A 21939-nucleotide genomic window follows, 5' to 3' on the forward strand; every position below is an offset into this window, starting at 1 on the left:
CTTGCTGTTATATATTTTGGGAAGTACTCCCAGATGTAACAGAAAGTTTTAGCTATTTTTAACCAACAGGAGAGGTAGGATGTTGTTGATTAATTGTCCAAAGAAACAGACTGGCTTTGTAATTTTATAAGATGATGAAAAGAAAGTAATCCTTTCCAGGTTATATAGGCTCATCTCTTAATTGGATATTGCACATTTTTATCATTTTTATTAATGAAATATAATTATAACAGAATAATCTACTATGGTTCATAGCAGGAATAGAATACTAGGGTCTATTTTAAGTAAAATCTATCAGTCAAGCTAAGTAAGAACTGCAACAAAGAATCCTAATTCCTCTAGAAAAATCAGAGGTCTAAATAAAACCTACAAACGAACTCTGCTTCCAGTTTCTTTGGCCAGGTTACTTCCTCCACTTTTAATTTAACCCCCGTGCTTCTTTATTACAGTGTGTCACTTGCTGCTACTCTTAAGCTCCCTGGCATTTTAAAATATGTTAACATTAAATGAGATGTGCCGAGTGTGGGGTTCTGATACCATGAACAGGTATATGAGGCTGCTGCCAGCCAGTTAAACTCCCAGTGATGACCGTCCTCTGTCACTTCTCTTCCTCCTCTAAAATACAAATAGGGAATAATGTATTGAGGTGGGATTTCCCCTTTTCTCCATGTGGTCTTTTATTTCATTGCCTATTTAATGGCAAAAAGGAATGTATATAGTTCAGCCTCATTTTTTCCCATCTGTGCATTATTTCAGCAAATTATCCTTGAGGCTAACAGAATTCCTGGTCTCCAAGATACTCCAGTCCATAAAATTATGGATCCTGTTACTTCAAGGCTCATGAAAATGTTTTTCTGTTGCTCTGTATTGTCACAATAGCCTGAAAGATAGAGGTTCTAACTTTTATGCACAACTGCTATATCCCAAATGCTCATGAGACAGTTCCTTCCTAACCGAGCTCCTGTTTCACCAGAAGGTAAGAACTGTGCTCACTTTCATTTGTTATCAGGTTTGGGACTAGAGCCCAGAGGAGTATATCTCAAATCACATTTTTACTGTGCCTCTGAGCACATTGACCCTTTTCTACTTTCCCACTTCAAGCTGACAACTCAAAGACTCGATACATTTCTTCTGCTTTCACCTCAGGGCTGGGAAATCAGGACTTTCAGTCAAATCTTTGCAGCCTTCAAAGTGTATTTTGGCAAGAAGGATGGAATCCTCAGTTTAGTTATGATTCGGCCACACTAGATTTTTGAAACACATGTACTGCCAAGATCTTCCAGACAGCAGTTCCCAGAAAATCCAGATCTTTGGGGATCAGGAATAAAGTATGCTTACAACTTTCAGATTTCTTTATAGCCCCAATTAAAATGAAAACATATTTCTGTTCATCCATGTTGTATTCATCCAAGTAACCCACATCAACATGCATTCACTGGTTGGATCAGGGTTGGCCCTATGACCTTGTAATATTAAATGGCCCATGTGGACTTGAGCTGTCTATCAGATGTTGTACCCTAAAATACAGAAACAGCATTCAGTTGGGTGTCAAGTGACATCAGTTCCTGGGCTCTGGATGAAATGATTAGTATTAGGATATGGTTCAAAGAAAGTCTTACTTACACTAAGATAAAATATATTTTTCATCTCCTTATCATAAAAAATAATAAGATTTTTGTTCAGTGGTCCTCAAATTTACACTTGTAAAGACCACTGAAGACCCTAGAGTGTTGGTTTATGTGGGTTATATCTGTCTATATCTACCACATTAGGAACGAAAACTGAGATACTTTAAAAACAGTTTATATTAAAATGGCAATAGTAAGCACATTACCAATGTTAACCTATGAAAACATATTTTTATTTTAAAAAGACCCTTTCTTTTCCAAAACAAAAAAAAAAAATTTGGTGAGAAGAATGGCATTGGTTGACAAGTTTGCAAATCTCTTAATAGAAAGTAGTAGGATTCTCCTGTCTATTTCTGCATCCAGTCTGTTGCAATATACTGTTTTGGTTTAAGCATATGAAGAAAACCTGGCCTCACACAGATAAGTATGTGGAAAAGGGAGGAATACTTTTTATATTTTATAGCCTTTTCAGATAACTGTGTAGACTCTACTTTGATTTTATATCAAAACTCAACAGTGATTATTTTTAAGATTTACTTTCAATGTGGAATCTGAAATCAATGAACTTATATTTTGTGGCAGGATAATACTGAAAAGGGGAAATGTCATCTTAGTATTATTTTGAAAAGAGTTTTAACCTTCCAGGCCTCCTGTCCCCCAGGTCCCCAGACCGCGCTTTGAGAATCACTAACTTTAGTTGGATACAGTGCTATGCCAGTCACTGACAAAAAGTTTGAATAAGAAAAAGTTTTCACTCTTGAGGGAAAGGCTTTCAGCACCGTACAGAATCCATTTGGCCAGTTTGGTTCGAGAATGTTTTCAAAACTCAGCAAAGATTTGAGTACCTCCTATGTTTCTTGTGTGTACCTCATCACAAATTTCTCTAATTTCCCTCTGAAGCCCCCCAAAACAGTTTTTTAACCTGTTTTTTGTTTGTTTGTTTTTGCTTTGTTTTTATTTTGGCTGCACTGGGTCTTTGTTGTGGGGCATGGGCTTTCTCTAGTTGCAGAGCTGAGACTTCTCAAGTTGCAGCATGTGGCTGAGTTGCCCTGCCGCATATAGGATCTTAGTTCCCTGACCAGGAATCAAACCTACATCCCCTGCAGTGGAAGGCAGATTCTTAACCACTGGACCTCCAGGGTAATCCCAACCCTCAGCTTTATTTTCATCAAATTGGCACTGGATGGACCATACACATAACCCAGACAGGCCTCCCTCTTGCTGAATCTTATCTCCTACCTCAGTATCCTGTGCTTTCACACTTGCACAAGTAAGTAAAATCAGGGTATAACCATAATGTCTAGATCACATTTCTCTAGATGACTGCAGGATGCTGATGTGCAATCATTTGTAAAGTATGTTCTGTGTTCCCTAAATTTTTATTATTAGAGTCCAAAGTTTTGCTAATGTTTAGCTTGTTATGAATTGGAACAGTTCAAGATGATTTCTATAATAATGCCACCCTCACTCAGCTTGCATCTTATATGCTTTCTTGAGTGGAAGAGAAAGGGATAGAGTTAAAGCTACTGCTTTTGTAACCCTGCGAATGCCCTTTGGAGTGTGTGATGCATTTGAACATTGCCTGTGATGGGTTTCCAAATGGGAAAAAGGTTGAGAACCACTGCTCCAGTTCATCAAGCTGAGACATGGGTGACTCCCACCTCAGGTCAGAATGACGGGATGAATGACAACTGTGTAGTAACTGGAAATTTGTTATTAACCCCTTCTCTGCCTTAGGTACAATTGTATGGTATAGGACTTGGAGACAAAATAAAGTAGGAGTCAACCACAGAGTAATAAGCAGGGTTCAAGAATACTTGATTTTACTGCAATAGTAGGGGCCTGTCACAAAGGCACCCACAGTCCCAAGGAGTCATGGCCTCTTAGCATGGCCTTGCTCATGTTCTTGGGTCTCTGCAGTTGCTGTAAAGGAAAAGTCAATCCTAGCAGGACTAGTTTACTGGGTTGCAAACAGGCAATTAGCATCATCTGATAGGAGTTTGTGTCGGGGTGAAGACAGGGATGGGAAAGAAGACGAGGGCAGAAATTAAGATGGAGAAATGATAGCCAGTAACCCTTAATGGGCATCCTTGGTTCCATAGAAGACCAAAAGTATGGTAGTTGGAAAACTTCAGAGGGACACATTCAGGTACCATTTTTCAATATGAAGCAGAGACAATAATATTTTGAGGAAAGATGGAATACTTTATCAAACTATGAATACATTGCAGGTGATGAGGATGGCATAAGGAAAGAATCTGTATTCCTCTCTATGGTTGTAAGGAAGAGAGTGTGTACCTTTATGCGAGTGCTGTTTTAGTCTATGCTGATAAGGACCTAGAGAAAGCTACAAATCCACTTACCATTCCTTGAGTTCCCCAGAAATTCTCCAGATCAGAGAACCCAACTTCATGAGTGTTGAAAGGAGAGGAGGGAGTGATGAAAACACAATAGAGAAAGGGCTAAGAATTTAAAAGACAGATTCTTTGAGTAGGCTCTTCAGGCACATTTCCTTGGCTCATTTGATTGGGAGTATCACAGCGTTCCTGTTCTGATGGAGCTTACAGTCTGGCTAACGGAGCCAGAGTGATACAGGGGGAAGGAGCGATGTACCACAAACAAGTAAACAAGCTAGCAAAATAATGTGTAATGACAAAATGAGAAAAGTGGTGAAGAGAGCGTGTGAGAGAATGATAGTAAGGGAAGACTGAGAACCTTCTTAGAAAAGGGAAGTCAGGTCTATCTGACAGCAATTAGGGTCGATCAGCTCCACAAGCTAGAAGAGCAGTATTTTGATAGCCCAAGTAATTTGTGCATGTTATAACAATGATTTCCCTACATTTAAGTAGAGCTCCTTTAGAGAATTTAAGTCTGGCTCAGCTGAGGTTAGGAAAAATAATAGTAACAACAATGATACTTATTGAGTGCTTATTCTGAGCTCTAATTAGGGATCTCAATCCCCCATCACCCATCTTTCAGTTAGAGGTGAAAGAGGAGTACACTGTCTGGAGGGTGTTCTTACTGGGAGTAAGGGAAAGTAGACAGTCATAATAGTTTTCTATTGCCCTCTGACCAGTCACCACAGCTTACTGGCTGTTGTTGTTGTTGTTTTTCAGTCACTCAGTTGTGCTTGACTCTTTGTGACCCCATGGACTGCAGCCTGCCAGGATTCCCTGCCCTTCACTATTCTCCCAGCATTTGCTCAAACTCTTGTCCATTGAGTCGATGATGCCATCAACCATCTTATCCTCTGTCACCTGCTTCTCCTCCTACCCTCAATCTTTCCCAGCATCAGGGTCTTTTCCAATGAGTCGGCTCTTCACATCAGGTGGCCAAAGTATTGGAGCTTCAGCGTCAGCATCAGTCCTTCCAATGTATATTCAGGACTCCTTTCCTTTAGGTTTGACTGGTTTGATCTGCTTGTAGTCCAAGGGACTCTCAAGACTTCTCCAGCACCACAGTTCAAAAGCATCACTTGTTTGGTGCTCAGCCCTCTTTATGGTCCAACCCTGACAACTCTGCATGACTATTGGAAAGCCATGGCCTTGACTATGTGGACCATTGTCAGCAAAGTGATGTCTCTCCTTTTTAAGACACTGTATAGGTTTGTCATAGCTTTTCTTACAAGGAGCAACTGTCTTTTCATTTCATGACTGCAGTCACCATCTGCAGTGATTTTGGAGCCCAAGAAAATAAAATCTGTCACTCTCTCTACTTTTTTTTCATCTATCTGCCATGAAGTGATGGGACCAGAAAAAGAAATGCAAAAAAAAGAAAAAGAAATGCAAAAAAGCAAAATGGCTGTCTGAGGAGGCCTTACGAGTAGCTGTGAAAAGAAGAGAAGTGAAAAGCAAAGGAGAAAAGGAAAGATATACCCATTTGAATACAGAGTTCCAAAGAATAGCAAGAAGAGATAAGAAAGCCCTCCTCAGGGATCAGTGCAAAGAAACAGAGGAAAACAATAGAATGGGAAAGACTAGAGATCTCTTCAAGAAAATTAGAAATACCAAGGGAACTGTTCATGCAAAGATGGGCTCAATAAAGGACAAAAATGGTATGGACCTAACAGAAGCAGAAGACATTAAGAAGAGGTGGCAAGAATACACAGAAGAAGTGTGCAAAAAAGATCTTCACGACCCAGATAATCACGATGGTGTGATCACTCACCTAGAGCCAGACATTCTGGAATGTGAAGTCAAGTGGGTCTTAGGAAGCATCACTATGAACGAAGCTAGTGGAGGTGATGGAATTTCAGTTGAGCTATTTCAAATCCTAAAAGATGATGCTGTGAAAGTGCTGCACACAATATGCCAGCAAATTTGGAAAACTCAGGACTGGCCACAAGACTGGAAAAGGTCAGTTTTCATTCCAATCCCAAAGAAAGGCAATGCCAAAGAATGTTCAAACTACCACACAATAATACTCATCTCACACGCTAGTGAAGTAATGCTCAAAATTCTCCAAGCCAGGCTTCAGCAATACATGAACCGTGAATTTCAAGATGTTCAAGCTGGTTTTAGAAAAGGCAGAGGAACCAGAGATCAAGTTGCCAACATCCGCTGGATCATGGAAAAAGCAAGAGAGTTCCAGAAAAACATCAATTTCTGTGCTTTATTGACCATGCCAAAACCTTTGATTGTGTGCATCACAATAAACTGTGTAAAATTCTGAAAGAGACGAGAATACCAGACCACCTGATCTGCCTCTTGAGAAATTTGTGTGCAGGTCAGGAAGCAAGAGTTAGAACTGGACATGGAACAACAGACTGGTTCCAAATAGGAAAAAGAGTACATCAAGGCTGTATGCTGTCACCCTGCTTATTTAACTTATATGCAGAGTACATCATGAGAAACGCTGGGCTGGATGAAGCACAAGCTGGAATTGAGGTTGCCGGGAGAAATATCAATAACCTCAGATATGCAGATGACACCACCCTTATGGCAGAAAGTGAAGAAAAACTAAAGAGCCTCTTGATGAAAGTGCAAGAGGAGAGTGAAAAAGTTGGCTTAAAGCTCAACATTCAGAAAACTAAGATCATGGCATCCAGTCCCATCACTTCATGGGAAATAGATGGGGAAACAGTGGAAACAGTGTCAGACTTTATTTTGTGGGGCTCCTGAATCACTACAGATGGTGACTGCAGCCATGAAATTAAAAGATGCTTACTCCTTGGAAGAAAAGTTATGACAAACCTAGACAGCATATTAAAAAACAGAGATATTACTTTGTCAACAAAGGTCCATCTAGTCAAGGCTATGGTTTTTCCAGAGGTCATGTATGGATGTAAGAATTGGACTATAAAGAAAGCCTAGTGCCGAAGAATTGATGCTTTTGAACCGTGATGTTGGAAAAGACTCTTGAGAGTCCCTTGGACTGCACGGAGATCCAACCAGTTTATCATAAAGGAAATCAACCCTGAATATTCATTGGAAGGACTGATATTGAAGCTGAAACTCCAATACTTTGGCCACCTGATGCAAAGAGCTGACTCATTAGCTGACCCTAATGCTGGGAAAGATTGAAGGCAGGAAGAGAAGGGGACGACAGAGGATGAGATGGGTGGATGGCATCACCGACTCAAAGGACATGAATTTGAGTAAACTCCAGGAGTTGGTGATCGATAGGGAGGCCTGGTATGCTGCAGTCCATGAGGTCGCAAAGAGTCAGACCCAACTGAGCAACTGAAGTGAACTGAACTGAGGGACCAGATCCCATGATCTTAGTTTGTTTTTTGTTTTTGTTTTTTAAATTTTATTTTTAAACTTTACATAATTGTATTAGTTTTGCCAAATATTGATCTTAGTTTTTAGAATGTTGAGTTTTAAGCCAGTTTTTTCACTCTGCTCTTTCAGCTTCATCAAGAGTCTCTTTAGTTCCTCTTCACTTTCTGCCATAAGGGTGGTGTCATCTGCACATCTGAGGTTATTGATATTTCTCCCAGCAATCTTGATTCCAGCTTGTGCTTCATCCAGCCCAGCATTTCTCATGATGTACTCTGCATATAAGTTAAATAAGCAGGGTGACAATATACAGCCTTGACGTACTCCTTTCCCAATCTAGAACCAGTCCATTTTTCCATGTCTGGTTCTAACTGTTGCTTCTTGACCTGTGTACAGGTTTCTCAAGAGGCAGGTAAGGTGGTCCGGTATTCCCATATTTTTAAGAATTTTTGACAGTTATTGTTTCCACAGCTTACTGGCTAAAACAATACAAATTTGTTGCTTCATAGTAATAATTCTGTAGTTCAGAAGTGTGAAAGGAGCTAAAATCAAGGTGTGTGCAGGCCAACATTCCCTCAGAGGCTCTAGGGAAGGATTTGTTTTCTGACCCTTTCCAGCTTCTGGAAGCCACTCGCAATGTAATGGACAAGGAAAGGCCATGGCCCACTTCCTGCATCTTTAAAGCCAGCAACGTGGCTTCTCTGTGCCTTTCTTCTGTAGGCACCTCTGCTCTAACTCTGCTCTGCCACCTCCCTCTTCCACTGTTAAGGTCCTTGTGATGGCATTGGGTCCAGCCAAATAATCTGGGAGAATCTCCTTATTTTAAGGTCAGCTGATTAGAAATCTTTATTCCATTTGCAGCTTTATTTCCCCTTTGCCATGTAACCTAGCATATTCCCAGGTTCTGGGGATTAGCACGGGGACAGATTTGGAGGCCATTATTCTGCCTGACATAGCAACTGAAAATAAAAGTGAGAAAACTGGCAAAAGCTCTTTGTCCCTCTGGCGTTCTCTCCTCACACTGGGAGTCTTGTCTTCTCTCTCACTTGACACAAGCACATTTGTCACAAGAGTTAAAGATGTGGTATCTGAACTATATAATAATTTGTAAGTGTATGTTACCTTGGAAAAGAGACAAGGGACTTACCCGAGTTTCCGTATCTGTAATGAAGAGGGTTGAAGTACAAGATTTCTCAAAACTTCTCTGGTGTTTCTAGTCGCACCTTTGACATATCCATGACTTCGTAGATTGTATTCCAAAGTATGATGTTTCATTGCCACTGGCCATGTCTGCTGAACTCCTCAGGCCCACAACATCCATGCTGACAGTTTCCTGGTTAAGTCACTATTGTATTTAATATATGCTGCCCACATCGATGAGGTCTTTTCACCCAGGTGTCAACGTGTGTACTTTGTGGATGTACAAAACCTAAGAAATCTGACTTTTAAAAAAATTGACTCCTAACTTCTGCTCTGCTGATGGAAGTGTGCCTTGCACTGTATCTTGCCCATGTGGAATGATCTGTTGCTGTGGCAGAATTTGTTTTTGCTGTTACAAGCTTTGGAAGTCCTAAAAGCTTGTAATTTTAAAATACCTTCTGTTTACACAGTAACTTACAGTTTACAAAATATCTTCCTATCAGTTGCTCCATATGATCCTCTGTAACAATGCCCTGAGATTGTTAATATACGGTTCTGTAATATGGGTGCATTTGTAGGGTTAACTGAGTAAGCATTTATCATAATCCTGCATGACACTCTATGTGCTCCTTGATCAGGGTAACAAAGGTACTGAGTAATTTGTTGGAAAACTGACCTCAAGTAATTGATCGAAACACGGACTTCCTCACATGCTGCATATGTGGCAAGAACGTGATCAGACATCCTTTATATTTTAAATTGGACATCATTTTAATGAGCCATCTCACACGGCCTTTTATCTTTCTTTTGAAAGGAAATGCATTCGTCGAATGCTCTCAGGCACTTTTCTTAATCATACTTTATTCTCTAGGCATTTTCCTGCCTTCTTATATTCTTGATAGATGATATTCACATCTTCTTAAACATTTATCTGAGTATAGACAGAATTATACATATGCAAAATCCCAAGAGTTACATTATTGCAACTGCACATCAAGGTAGCATTGTTTGTAGCTGTATGTATTAACTTTCATATGTGGAAGAGTTCCCCAAATTATTTTAGAAATTAATAATTTTTCAAAAATAATTCAAACAGCCCTCTTGTCCTTCTGCCTTTTTACTTCTTAAGCTCATCTGCATAAAGCTAAAGGGAGACTTTTAGATGAATTGTAAACTCATTTAATTTCCAGACGTTGTCTAGTGTTTAAACACTAACATCAAAGCAAAGAGCCAATTATCAGAGTTCATTTGATCTGAAGCCCTGTTGCCTGAATTGCTATAGTTTTCCTTATGCTGAAAAGGAAATCTGTCACATCTCGAAGATGTAGTATTTAAAACCACTTTATCTACAGCAGTTTAACTTGAAACATGTGTTTGGGCTCACTAACCACAAGGAGGCATTGAAGCATCTCTTCAAAATGTGAAAAGCAATTTTATTATTGTTTTAAAAGTTACACCTACAGTTGCTGAAATTTGTATAAACAATTATGCATATTTGTGAGTATGCATGCCTTTTAAGTTCGTGTTTTGATCCACTTTTTAATTTTAACCCCTGAAGTAGCAGGAATTTTTCCTGCTGTAGAAGATTTTAGGACAATAATTCACATGTGTTTTCCTTCTGCCGTTCCAATGGACACAAAAGAAATGGTGGGGCTTTCATTAGTACTGACAAAGTACCTACATTAACCTCTATTGCCCTTTAAAGTTAAAGTCCTTTTGACTGTGTGAGCAGAAGCATATTTCTTTAGTATTTAGAGTTATTTAAATACATAGTTGCAACAGCAAGGGTTTTGTCTGAAATCTGAGTATCAGTTGAGAATGATTCCAGGACACACTTCAAAATGTCACATCAGATGCATGGGTTGAAAAGGCAAAATATTTTTAAAATCTGAGCATAATGTTCTTACGTGCTCTTTTAAACATTTGTGTTAAATTGCCAAAATTTCCCCATGTTTCTGTGATCCTGATTCCCAGCAGCTTTGTTGGTACTGAAAAATATGAACCTCTCCGTTGCAGAATATGCTGCCTAGCACATCTTCCAGAGTAGTGCTTAATCCCTTGAGGAGCAAGGACCTCGTTCTTAGGAGTTGGATTGTTTCTGCAAGATGCTTCAGAGACAATTCTTTTCTGGAAATGTGGACCATGACACTGAAATCCTCATGTGCCATTTTACCATAGTGGCTTGCTCTTTCTGAATTTTGACATCTGGTTTGCCTTTTAGGTTATTCCCAGCCTGTGCGACAAAATATTGCCGATTTCAACACAGAGCAGAACACGCAGCTGGGGAGGCTATGTGACATCTTAGGTATAGTAAATACTTTTACACAAATGGCTCTTCAGGATGTTTATCAACGAATGTTGATTAAATGTTTTTGTTTTCACTCTACAAAGAAAAGGCTTGTAAAAGGCTTCTTTGAATAGTACTTCTACTTGTAGGGCAATTGAATGTTTCATTTTAAAGAACATATTTATAGTGAAGTCAACTTGAATAAACAAGTGACATTTTAACCAATATACTTGGGTAATTTTCTAATTCTCTTTGCTGCAGGATTGAATAAGGATTTCTCTCCTATAGCCCCAACTCTTCTTCTTTTACTGAATCTGGCAGTGAAGAAAGTCAATGTTTTTTATATCTGTGTCAATATTGTCTATTATATTATGAGGAATGAATGGAGGTATCAGAACTGTGGTTTTGTACATTCTGTTTTCATTATAAGAATAAGAGGGGAATGAATATAGATTTAAAAGAAGCTTCTATTTAAATATATTGGAGAAGGCAATGGCACCCCACTCCAGTACTCTTGCCTGGAAAATCCCATGGATGGAAGAGCCTGGTGGGCTGCAGTCCGTGGGATCGCTAAGAGTCAGACATGACTGAGCGACTTCACTTTCACTTTTCACTTTCATGCATTGGAGAAGGAAACGGCAACCCACTCCAGTGTTCTTGCCTGGAGAATCCCAGGGATGGGGGAACCTGGTGGGCTCCCGTCTATGGGGTCGCACAGAGTTGGACACGACTGAAGCGACTTGGCAGTAGCAGCAGCAGTATCTAGCTATGAGACAACAGAAAGTGCCTAGTGAAGGGAATTCTTAGAAACACAGACCTTGAGTGATAGACACATCTTTGTAAAAGTCGAGTTCTAGTACTGGTTTGGTCAGTTTTAAATCAGACACCAACCTGGGGCCCAGAAAGAAGGATACAAGAATGTTATGGCTTTGTTTGACACTGTTTGAAATGAGGTTTAATGAATAAAGGTTTCAAAGCCTAAGCAATAATGTTGAATCAGTAGGGGAGATCCTGGCCAGAAATTCAGGGTTAAACAAAAAACTAGCCTTTTTTTTTTTTTTTTTACTAAGTTTCCAAGTAAGAACTTCTTAGTATTGCTAAAATATAATCACTTTGGCCCTTATTTAAGCAAAACAAGGAAGAATTTTAAATTATCAATGACCAACTTAGCTGGCTCCCTGGAATGACACACTTTACATGATTCATATATATTTCAGCATCATTATTATTTTATAAATGCCATTTGGTAACAAAAATACATCAGTACTAGAAATTTACAGTGTCCTAAAATAATAATAGGGTAATTGCTTTAATCTATTATCTAGGCACTAATATTGTTTTTCAGCCTTACAAAAATTATTTTAATGACTTAAGATTGATTTGTTAGTGCTGAGCTATTTCAACTAAAAACCTGACTGGGTGGAAACCACTGAAGTGCAGCAGAGGGCAGGCTTTGCTCTAATTTATTTAATTTTTTTCTTTAGCTTTTTATATACCCTTCTGTATATTTATAGCGCAAACCATCAGCAAAGAATTTCTTTACCAAGGAGTCTCTTTATTAGAGAAAACTTAAACATATTAGACTTCTATTTTAAATAACTCAGTAATTCAGTCTATGTCTACCCGCAGTGGAAAAGTTTGCTAATATGAACCTTTCTGAGAAGTTAGAACCAAATGCCTTTTCTTTGTATACCATCTTCATGACATAACAATGCAATCCGAAAACCCCTTCAAGAGAAGTAATAAAAGTTTAGAGAGAAATGAGAAGATAGGAAAAGTCCTTGCTTGTGAAATAAAAATATAAAGAAACTAGCAAAATAAGTGGTAATTTGTGAAAGAATCAGTGATTTTATTTTTTAAATTCTGTTAATTCCTAGTAAAAGGTGTTGATTTTTCTGCTTATTCAGGGGGAACAAAGCTATTCTGATCACACATTAAGACTTGTTCAGATATTGGCTGTAAAGTCAGGGTATCAGGTGGGGAGACCTCAGTGGCTAATGTTTTCAACTTCTAGAGGAGTTTAAGCAAGAGAGTGACTGATCCTGACTGTTGACTAGCAATCAAAACAATTTCATCTTCTCATTAATTCCTTTCCAAAATCACCAATTAATTTTGAATATTTGTTGATCCACAGTCAAACTGGATAATACTGGATATTACTGTTAGTGATATAACATTCCTTTGCTCAAAATGAGCAGGAAAGGTAAAATTAACAACATGATTTCTTATTATTTGTAACCCAGAAATTTCTTCCCAAGAAAAATTTAGTTTTCTTCTGCTATGGAATCTTTATTATTTTTGTTTGTTTTTGTGTCCTTTTTTTATACTTAAAAACCCCCACTAGTTTGGTTTTACAAACTACTAGTGTGATAAGATACTAGACTTCTATTGAAAACACAAGATTTGTGATTACTAATTTGATCATTCAACAGTTGAATACAAGTTTTGTAACTGCTGTCTCCTCGGTTAATTTATTTTGAGGCTCATGTGGCAATGTGCTTTCGACATTAAGTAGGAGCCACTTAAGTATTTACATTTATGGAGCACTTACTCTGGGCCCACCTCTGGTCCAGCTCAGAAGACACTGCTTCTAGCCACAAAATGCTCTTTTCCAGAACAGATTTCTCCTGCATGCTGTGAATCTCACTATTGTGTATGACTTTCAACTTCCTGAATCTCTCCATTCTCCCAGATCCCTTTGGTCAACTCACAAATATTTATTGAGTGACTCCTGCACACTTGACATTATACCAGGGCATGGGGGATTTTTTTTTAAAGCATACACCTTACCTTTAAAGAGTCTGGAGAGCCAAGATCAAAGGATTTGGAACAACAAGATAGAACAGCAGAGGACACTACTTCATTGTGTTACATCTTCAGGCACTGATGAAAAGGAGTGCAAGTGTGGAAGGCGAGGTGTAGAATCACTCTTAGCTGGCCTAGTCAGGGTGGACTTAGGGGCAGATTGGTGCATCTGTATTGTTAGTTGAGCACTTATTATGTGCTGGATACTGCACCAGGTGCATTACGTGAGTGTGTGTGTGTTTGTATATGTATGTATGTGTGTGTGTGTGCGTGTGTGTGTTTATTCTTTCATTTCATACTCTCCCAGAGTCTGTGCCCTGGGTGATTTGATTCTCTATTTACAAAGGAAGAAACCAATGCTTAGAAAGATTAAATAATGTACTCCAGCCTGCATGCAGCTGAGCAAGAATTTAATCAGTCTGTGCTCTGTATACTCTGCCAAACTGAACATAGGAGTCTTAGCATCCTCTCCTCTCCACCCTGCTTGATGAAGGAAACACTTTACAGTGCTTCCTCCTCTGACCTTTCCTGGGCACCTGTTCTGCATGTGCCATGGATCTACCACATTCCACCATGTTTTAGGGCTGTCTGGACACGACTGAGCGACTTCACTTTCACTTTTCACTTTCATGCATTGGAGAAGGAAATGGCAACCCACTCCAGTGTTCTTGCCTGGAGAATCCCAGGGACGGGGGAGCCTGGTGGGCTGCCGTCTATGGGGTCGCACAGAGGCGGACACGACTGAAGTGACTTAGCAGCAGCAGCAGCAGTACATGTGAAATGTGGCTTCTCACAGGCAACACCTCAGTTGCTTTGATTCCTGTATTTCCTTTCGTGTCCAGCAAAGTGCTTTGTCCCTAGTGATCAGTCAATTATTTTACGAATCAACGAGTGACTCCATTGGCTGCTGATTTCCTGTCCATACTCCCTAAAATATTCTGCAGCCTGGAGTGGGTAATCTCATCTTACTATTCCATTTGGATGGGAAATTTAATTAGGATTTCTTTCTATACACATAATAAGAAGCACATCTTAAGAAGGAGAACAGTTAAATTAAGATAGTGTTTCCTTTAAACCAAGAATCACTAGATGTCCTATTTAAGTAATATAGTCCTCTTTGGGAATGGAGAAAGGAAAAGGTTGCTTTCCTGAAATAATCATTGCTATGGTCATAATCAGACCATTTATTTGGATAGAACAATCCCAAGTCCAAGCAGAATAAGAAATTGCAATTTCATCAGCTTTCTAAAGTTAATAGCTTGGTTTTATAATTTACTAAAGTTAATGGGATGAATTTTAAAAGCAGTATGCAGTTCCCATTGAGGTTAATGGGAGTTTGGGGGCTAAATCCCTATGTATTTATTTGAAAGTACAATTCCATGGTATCTCTCAGTTCTCCTTCTGAAGGAATCATTGTGTCTACTTTTTGGTAATGGTGTTGTTGTTGTTGTTGTTTTAGAGAAATGCTAAAGTTTAAAAAGTCCAGTTGAATTGCTAGGATCTGTGCAAAACCAATCTAAATTAACTTGAATGTGGCTTTTGGATATGCTCTTTATTTTAAACTGCACAACATCAATCCGATGCCAGAGTTCGTAATGTCATTTACCTTTATACCAGTAATTAACATTGTGCCTGTTGTTTTCAGATGCCAAAGTGAGCGTCATCTACATCTGCTCCCATCGAATGAATGACGAGTTACTGCTGTATTACAATAAAATCCTGAGTCTACAGGCAGCTGTCAAATCCGGGAACCTTGAGGACAGAAGTGACCTGCGGGACAGGTTCAAAATTATCACCCCTGAAGCTATAAACATCTTCACTGTGAGTTTGTCTTCTAATTACTACAGCTTCAGGGATGCAGTAAAATTAAATTGGAAATTTTATAACTTGCAACGCTCTGGTACACATCAGTGAAATATTATTGCAAGTTTAACAGCTTTACTGATTAGACTACTAGTTGGACTGTAGGAAATAAATGTCTCAGTTTAACTTGCAGACTTGACTGAGCTACTGCTGCCCAGTTTCTCTGTAGCTGAAGCCTAATTGTAGTTATTGGGTTGTATCATCAAGCAGGTGAATTTATAACATCTACGGTTGCTTTTTCTTAATTTTTTGTGGAGAACACCAAGGCAGAGAAAGGCCGGGGCCTGCCTGTGGTCACAAGCCTAGTTAGGGGCAGCCTTTAGATCAAGGCCTCTGTTTTCTGATTTCCAAACTAGTATTCCTTGTTATAGGCATCCCTGGTGGCTCAGTAGTAAAGAATCTGCCTGCCAAGCAGGAGACACAGGTTTGATCCCTGGGTCTGGAAGATCCCCTGAAGAACGAAATGACAACCCATTCCAGTATTCTTGGCTGGGAAATCCCATGGACAGAGGATCCTGGTGGGCGAGAGTCCATGGGGTCGCAAAAGAGTTGGACACAACTTAGTGACTAAACAAGAACAAATTCCTTGTGATTCCATGGGTTTTTTCCCTCCAGGGGAATTTGGTCTTATGTACCATATCACAAACCATTCAATATCACAGTAATCCAAGTCTATGCCCCAACCAGTAACACTGAAGAAGCTGAAGTTGAACGGTTCTATGAAGACCTACAACATCTTTTAGAACTAACACCCAAAAAAGATCTCCTTTTCATTATAGGGGACTGGAATGCAAAAGTAGGAAGTCAAGAAACACCTGGAGTAACAGGTAAATTTGGCCTTGGGATATGGAATGAAGCAGGGCAAAGATTAATAGAGTTTTGCCAAGAAAATGCACTGGTCATAGCAAACACCCTCTTCCAACAACACAAGAGAAGACTCTACACATGGACATCACCAGATGGTCAACACCGAAATTAGATTGATTATGTTCTTTGCAGCCAAAGATGGAGAAGCTCTATACAGTCAGCAAAAACAAGGAAAAAACCAGGAGCTGACTGTGGCTCAGATCATGAATTCCTTATTGCCAAATTCAGACTTAAATTGAAGAAAGTAGGGGAAACCACTAGACCATTCAGGTATGACCTAAATCAAATCCCTCATGATTATACAGTGGAAGTGAGAAATAGATTTAAGGGCCTAGATCTGATAGATAGAGTGCCTGATGAACTATGGACTGAGGTTCGTGACATTGTACAGGAGACAGGGATCAAGACCATCCCCATGGAAAAGAAATGCAAAAAAGCAAAATGGCTGTCTGGGGAGGCCTTACAAATAGCCATGAAAAGAAGAGAAATGAAAAGCAAAGGAGAAAAGGAAAGATATAAGCATCTGAATGCAGAGTTCCAAAGAATAGCAAGAAGAGATAAGAAAGCCTTCCTCAGCGATCAATGCAAAGAAATAGAGGAAAACAACAGAATGGGAAAAACTAGAGATCTCTTCAAGAAAATTAGAAATACCAAGGGAACATTTCATGCAAAGATGGGCTCAATAAAGGACAGAAATGGTATGGACCTAACAGAAGCAGAAGATATTAAGAAGAGGTGGCAAGAATACATAGAAGAACTGTACAAAAAAGATCTTCATGACCCAGATAATCACAATGGTGTGATCACTGACCTAGAGCCAGACATCCTGGAATGTGAAGTCAAGTGGGCCTTAGAAAGCATCACTATGAACAAAGCTAGTGGAGGTGGTGGAATTCCAGTTGAGCTATTTCAAATCCTGAAAGATGATGCTGTGAAAGTGCTGCACTCAATATGCCAGCAAATTTGGAAAACTCAGCAGTGGCCACAGGACTGGAAAAGGTCAATTTTCATTCCAGTCCCAAAGAAAGGCAATGCCAAAGAATGCTCAAACTACCGCACAATTGCACTCATCTCACATGCTAGTAAAGTAATGCTCAAAATTCTCCAAGCCAGGCTTCAGCAATATGTGAACCGTGAACTTCCAGTTGTTCAAGCTGGTTTTAGAAAAGGCAGAGGAACCAGAGACCAAATTGCCAACATCCGCTGGATCATGGAAAAAGGAAGAGAGTTCCAGAAAAACATCTATTTCTGCTTTATTGACTATGCCAAAGCCTTTGACTGTGTGGATCACAATAAACTGTGGAAAATTCTGAAAGAGACAAGAATACCAGACCACCTGACCTGCCTCTTGAGAAATTTGTATGCAGGTCAGGAAGCAACAGTTAGAACTGGACATGGAACAACAGACTGGTTCCAAATTGGAAAAGGAGTACGTCAAGGCTGTATATTGTCACCCTGCTTATTTAACTTATATGCAGAGTACATCATAAGAAATGCTGGACTGGAAGGAGCACAAGCTGGAATCAAGATTGCCGGGAGAAATATCAACAACCTCAGATATGCAGATGACACCACCCTTATGGCAGAAAGTGAAGAGGAACTAAAAAGCCTCTTGATGAAGGTAAAAGAGGAGAGTAAAAAAGTTGGCTTAAAACTCAACATTCAGAAAACGAAGATCGTGGCATCTGGTCCCATCACTTCATGAGAAATAGATGGGGAAACAGTGGAAACAGTGTCAGACTTTATTTTTTTGGGCTCCAAAATCACTGCAGATGGTGACTGCGGCCATCAATTACAAGACACTTACTCCTTGGAAGGAAAGTTATGACCAACCTAGATAGCATATTCAAAAGCAGAGACATTACTTTGCCAACAAAGGTCCGTCTAGTCAAGGCTATGGTTTTTCCAGTGGTCATGTATGGATGTGAGAGTTGGACTGTGAAGAAAGCTGAGCGCTGAAGAATTGATGCTTTTGAACTGTGGTGTTGGAGAAGACTCTTGAGAGTCCCTTGGACTGCAAAGAGATCCAACCAGTCCATTCTGAAGATCAGCCCTGGGTGTTCTTTGGAAGGAATGATGCTAAAGCTGAAACTCCCGTACTTTGGCCACCTCATGCGAAGAGTTGACTCATTGGAAAAGACTCTGATGCTGGGAGGGATTGGGGGCAGGAGGAGAAGGGGATGACAGAGGCTGGATGGCATCACTGACTCGATGGACGTGAGTCTGAGTGAACCCCGGGAGTTGGTGATGGACAGGGAGGCCTGGCGTGCTGCGATTCATGGGGTCACAAAGAGTCAGACACAACTGAGCAACTGAACTGAACTGAACCGTATCACATGATTCATCATGAACAAGGTTCAGATTTTTTTTTAAACTTTTTTAGAAACTGATTTTTAATGAGTGGAATGCATTCTGAGTGGAATCTTATCCCTAGACAAGAACTTTTGGGAAATTCATGGAAACATGATGGAAGCATTTTTAGAATAAGGCAGTGCAAGAGATGGCATGAAATTAATTTCTCCATGTTTTAGCAAGAATTTAAGCTTTCCATGGTAAATGATCAACATTTTAATACCTAATAGGCTATACACTTTTGAGGAGTATCTGAATTTGCTGATAAAGATGACTTTCTTTATTCACAAGTGCGATGCACCCAAATCAACTGTCGACCATCAGAGAAACCAATTGCATGGTTCATGTAGGAAATATTATCAATGTGTTGAGTTACTACCCAGTGACACTTCAGATGCATGATTTGACCAAAATCATGGGGAGGGGACAGTGGGATCAAGGGATGCTATAGCATTTCTACTTTGCTGGTGTACTCAGTGAATTTCACTCTTCTACCAAATGGCCACCTGGTGCGAAGAACTGACTTATTGGCAAAGATCCTGGTGCTGGGGAGGATTGAAGGCAAAAGGAGAAGAGGGTGGCAGAAGATGAGATGGCTGGATGACATCACTGACTCAATTCAATACATGAATTTGAGTAAATTCTTGGAGACAGTGAATGACCAGGAAGCCTAATGTTCTGCAGTTCATGGAAGTCACAGTCAGACATGACTTAGCAAGACTGAACAACAACAACAACCAAAATGAGGATTTTGCTTTTTCATAATAGAATACCTCAATTTTCCCGTAAGAGCTCTCTGCCTAGCTCTATTTCATTGGCATCACTTGGCTGTGGAAGAAGTAGAAAGGGCAGGAGCAGGACAAGCAAGAGAAAAAGGGGACAGATCTTTGCCACTTATGTATAATCTTAGAAACTTCCCAATATCTCCATCAATGCAAGGATTGCTTTGGTGCTTCCTAGTTATTCCCTGTCCTCAATGTCAGAGTTACTGTGGATGTTGGGAAGCAAGAAGGAAAAGAACTACCATTAGCGTGTGGTTAATTTCCTCGTTTTCTCCATCCAGAAACTGGAGCTAATGTCTGGCAGCTGCTAATAAGCAATTTCCGTATATCTGGAATGCCAGTATACACTGAAGAAGCATGGGATGGCAAGGGGAACTAGATTTGGGGAAAGGAAAGCGAGTAAACAGCTAACATTTATCAAATGCTTAGCAAACATTTTCTCACTTGATGCTTAGGACACAGCAGCAAGACAGAAATGATCAATTTCCTTCTGTGGCCGAGGAAACCAATACTCACTTTCTAGTCCTAAGTTACTAGTGGGGCCAGAGTATGAACCCAAATCTGTCTGACACTGGAACACCATCATGAACTGGAAAGACCTCCTTGCTTCTGGATGACCTTTACCTCTCTGGTCCTTTGTTATTCCTCTATAAGATGAAATGATGGGTTAGATCATGTCAAAGTCCTTTCCAGCTCTGCGGTCCTATTACCTGAGAAATGTATCTTCACAGTCCACTCTTCACCTTCCAAGAGGAGATAGGCAGTTGGCACTAACAAATTCATGGGGTTACATTCATTGTGTAGGTCTGCATCTCTGTGAATAAAAAACAAGTAGGAAATATTTTTAAGTACTTTATACTTCTTACAGTTTAAGTTTAAAGTATTTGAGTAATTAATCACTCATAGGCAGTCACCTTTTTAAAATATAAGAATTAAAACTCTCATCACTTTCAGATCATTTCCTACTCATGTTTAGTCATGGCTTTATTTCTTTTTAATGCATTTGAGAGATTGTATCAGTGCTTATTTTCATTCCAATGGATGGCTTTGAGATTTTTTTTTAAGTGTGCCAAAAATCTGTTTGTACATCTCTCCAAGTTACTATACAATTTTTGAATCTGTAAAGGTGAAAAATACTGTTACAAAGTCATCATGTCTACCTTTGAATATTGTGATGTTTATGAAGACTTCCTAAGCAACGACCTTTTGTCTCAGGCCAAAAAAAAAAAAAAATAGTGCTGATAAGTTAATTGTAACTATGTTTTGGAATTGCTTCACAGGTGCATGTGTGCATGCTTAGTTGTTCAGTCAAGTTCAACTCTTTGCAACCTGAGAGACTGTAGCCCCTAAGGCTCCTCTGTCCATGGAATTTTCCAGGTAAGAATACTAGAGTGGGTTGCTCCCCAAGCAGCTCAGTAGTAAAGATTCTGCCTGCCAACCAGGATTCGTGGGTTTGATCCCTAGGTCAGGAAGATCCCCTAGAGAAGAAAACAGCAACCCACTCTAGTATTGTTGCCTGGGAAATCCTATTGCCTAAGGAGCCTGGGGGGCTACAGTCCATGGGGTCACAAAAGAGTCAGACACAACAGAGCAACTAAACAGCAACATCGTATTATGGAATTAGGAACATTTTAATTTTTGTCATCTGTATAAATCCACAGGTGATACTGGATGATACTGATCTGATGATACTGATTTTCTCTACGTGGTCACACCAGACCTGCAGTCAGAAATGCTCTGCCATAACTTACATTCAAATCTTTATCAAACACACATTGAACACAATACCATGGGACCATCTTGCCTGAAGAATAAGGCATGCCTGCAGATGACATAATAGAGTTGGGTAGAGTACTTGCCAATAGAAACAAGCAACCCTAGAGGAGACAGACATTCATCCTGGCCGGAAATGTGTTCAGAACGTTCATATTAGGTTCTATTGCTGCATCTGCCATCCCCTCATCACACTTCATAAAACCTCAGACCTCACTACTCAGTCTGTAAAATGGGAGAAATCATGGCAGCCATGCCATGAGAACTGTGCTAATAACGAATAATAATAATAAATAAATAAAATAATAATGAATAATAATCCTGCCTCTGCTGTGTACCAGCTGTGTGACTATAGGCAAATCACCTGAGCCTCAGTTTCCCCATCTCCAAAAGAGGGACTGTTAATTGTGTCGTATGGATCAAATGGAAGAGTACATGTGCTGAGACCTTGGGAACTTGACATGAGAAGACTGTCCCCTTTGAGATATACTTCCAGGTCCCTGAAAAGTCCACCATATACTTTGTGACTCAAGTCATCAGTTCTCCAGACATATCACTTTTTCACATTTCCTCATTGGAATAATTTGTAAGGAAAGGAAAGGAGTGAAATAACAAACAAGGGGATCAACAGTGAGCAATCAGATGGGAAACACAAACTCACGAGGTGCTGTCACCATTCATTGTCCAGTGGAACACTGGATTTCCTAGAGCTGCATTCTTAA

General features: G+C 39.7%; 1 protein-coding gene across 1 annotated transcript in view; it reads left to right on the forward strand.

Annotated features, from left to right (window-relative positions):
• Positions 1–21939, forward strand: part of IQCH (IQ motif containing H) — a 217321-nt gene that overhangs the window by 113817 nt on the left and 81565 nt on the right. Inside the window, 2 exon segments of the mRNA XM_027553044.1 lie at positions 10710–10793; positions 15226–15401. Coding sequence (XP_027408845.1) covers positions 10710–10793; positions 15226–15401 — 260 coding nt within the window.

Source organism: Bos indicus x Bos taurus, chromosome 10, assembly GCF_003369695.1.
Source record: "Bos indicus x Bos taurus breed Angus x Brahman F1 hybrid chromosome 10, Bos_hybrid_MaternalHap_v2.0, whole genome shotgun sequence".
NCBI lineage: Eukaryota > Metazoa > Chordata > Mammalia > Artiodactyla > Bovidae > Bos > Bos indicus x Bos taurus.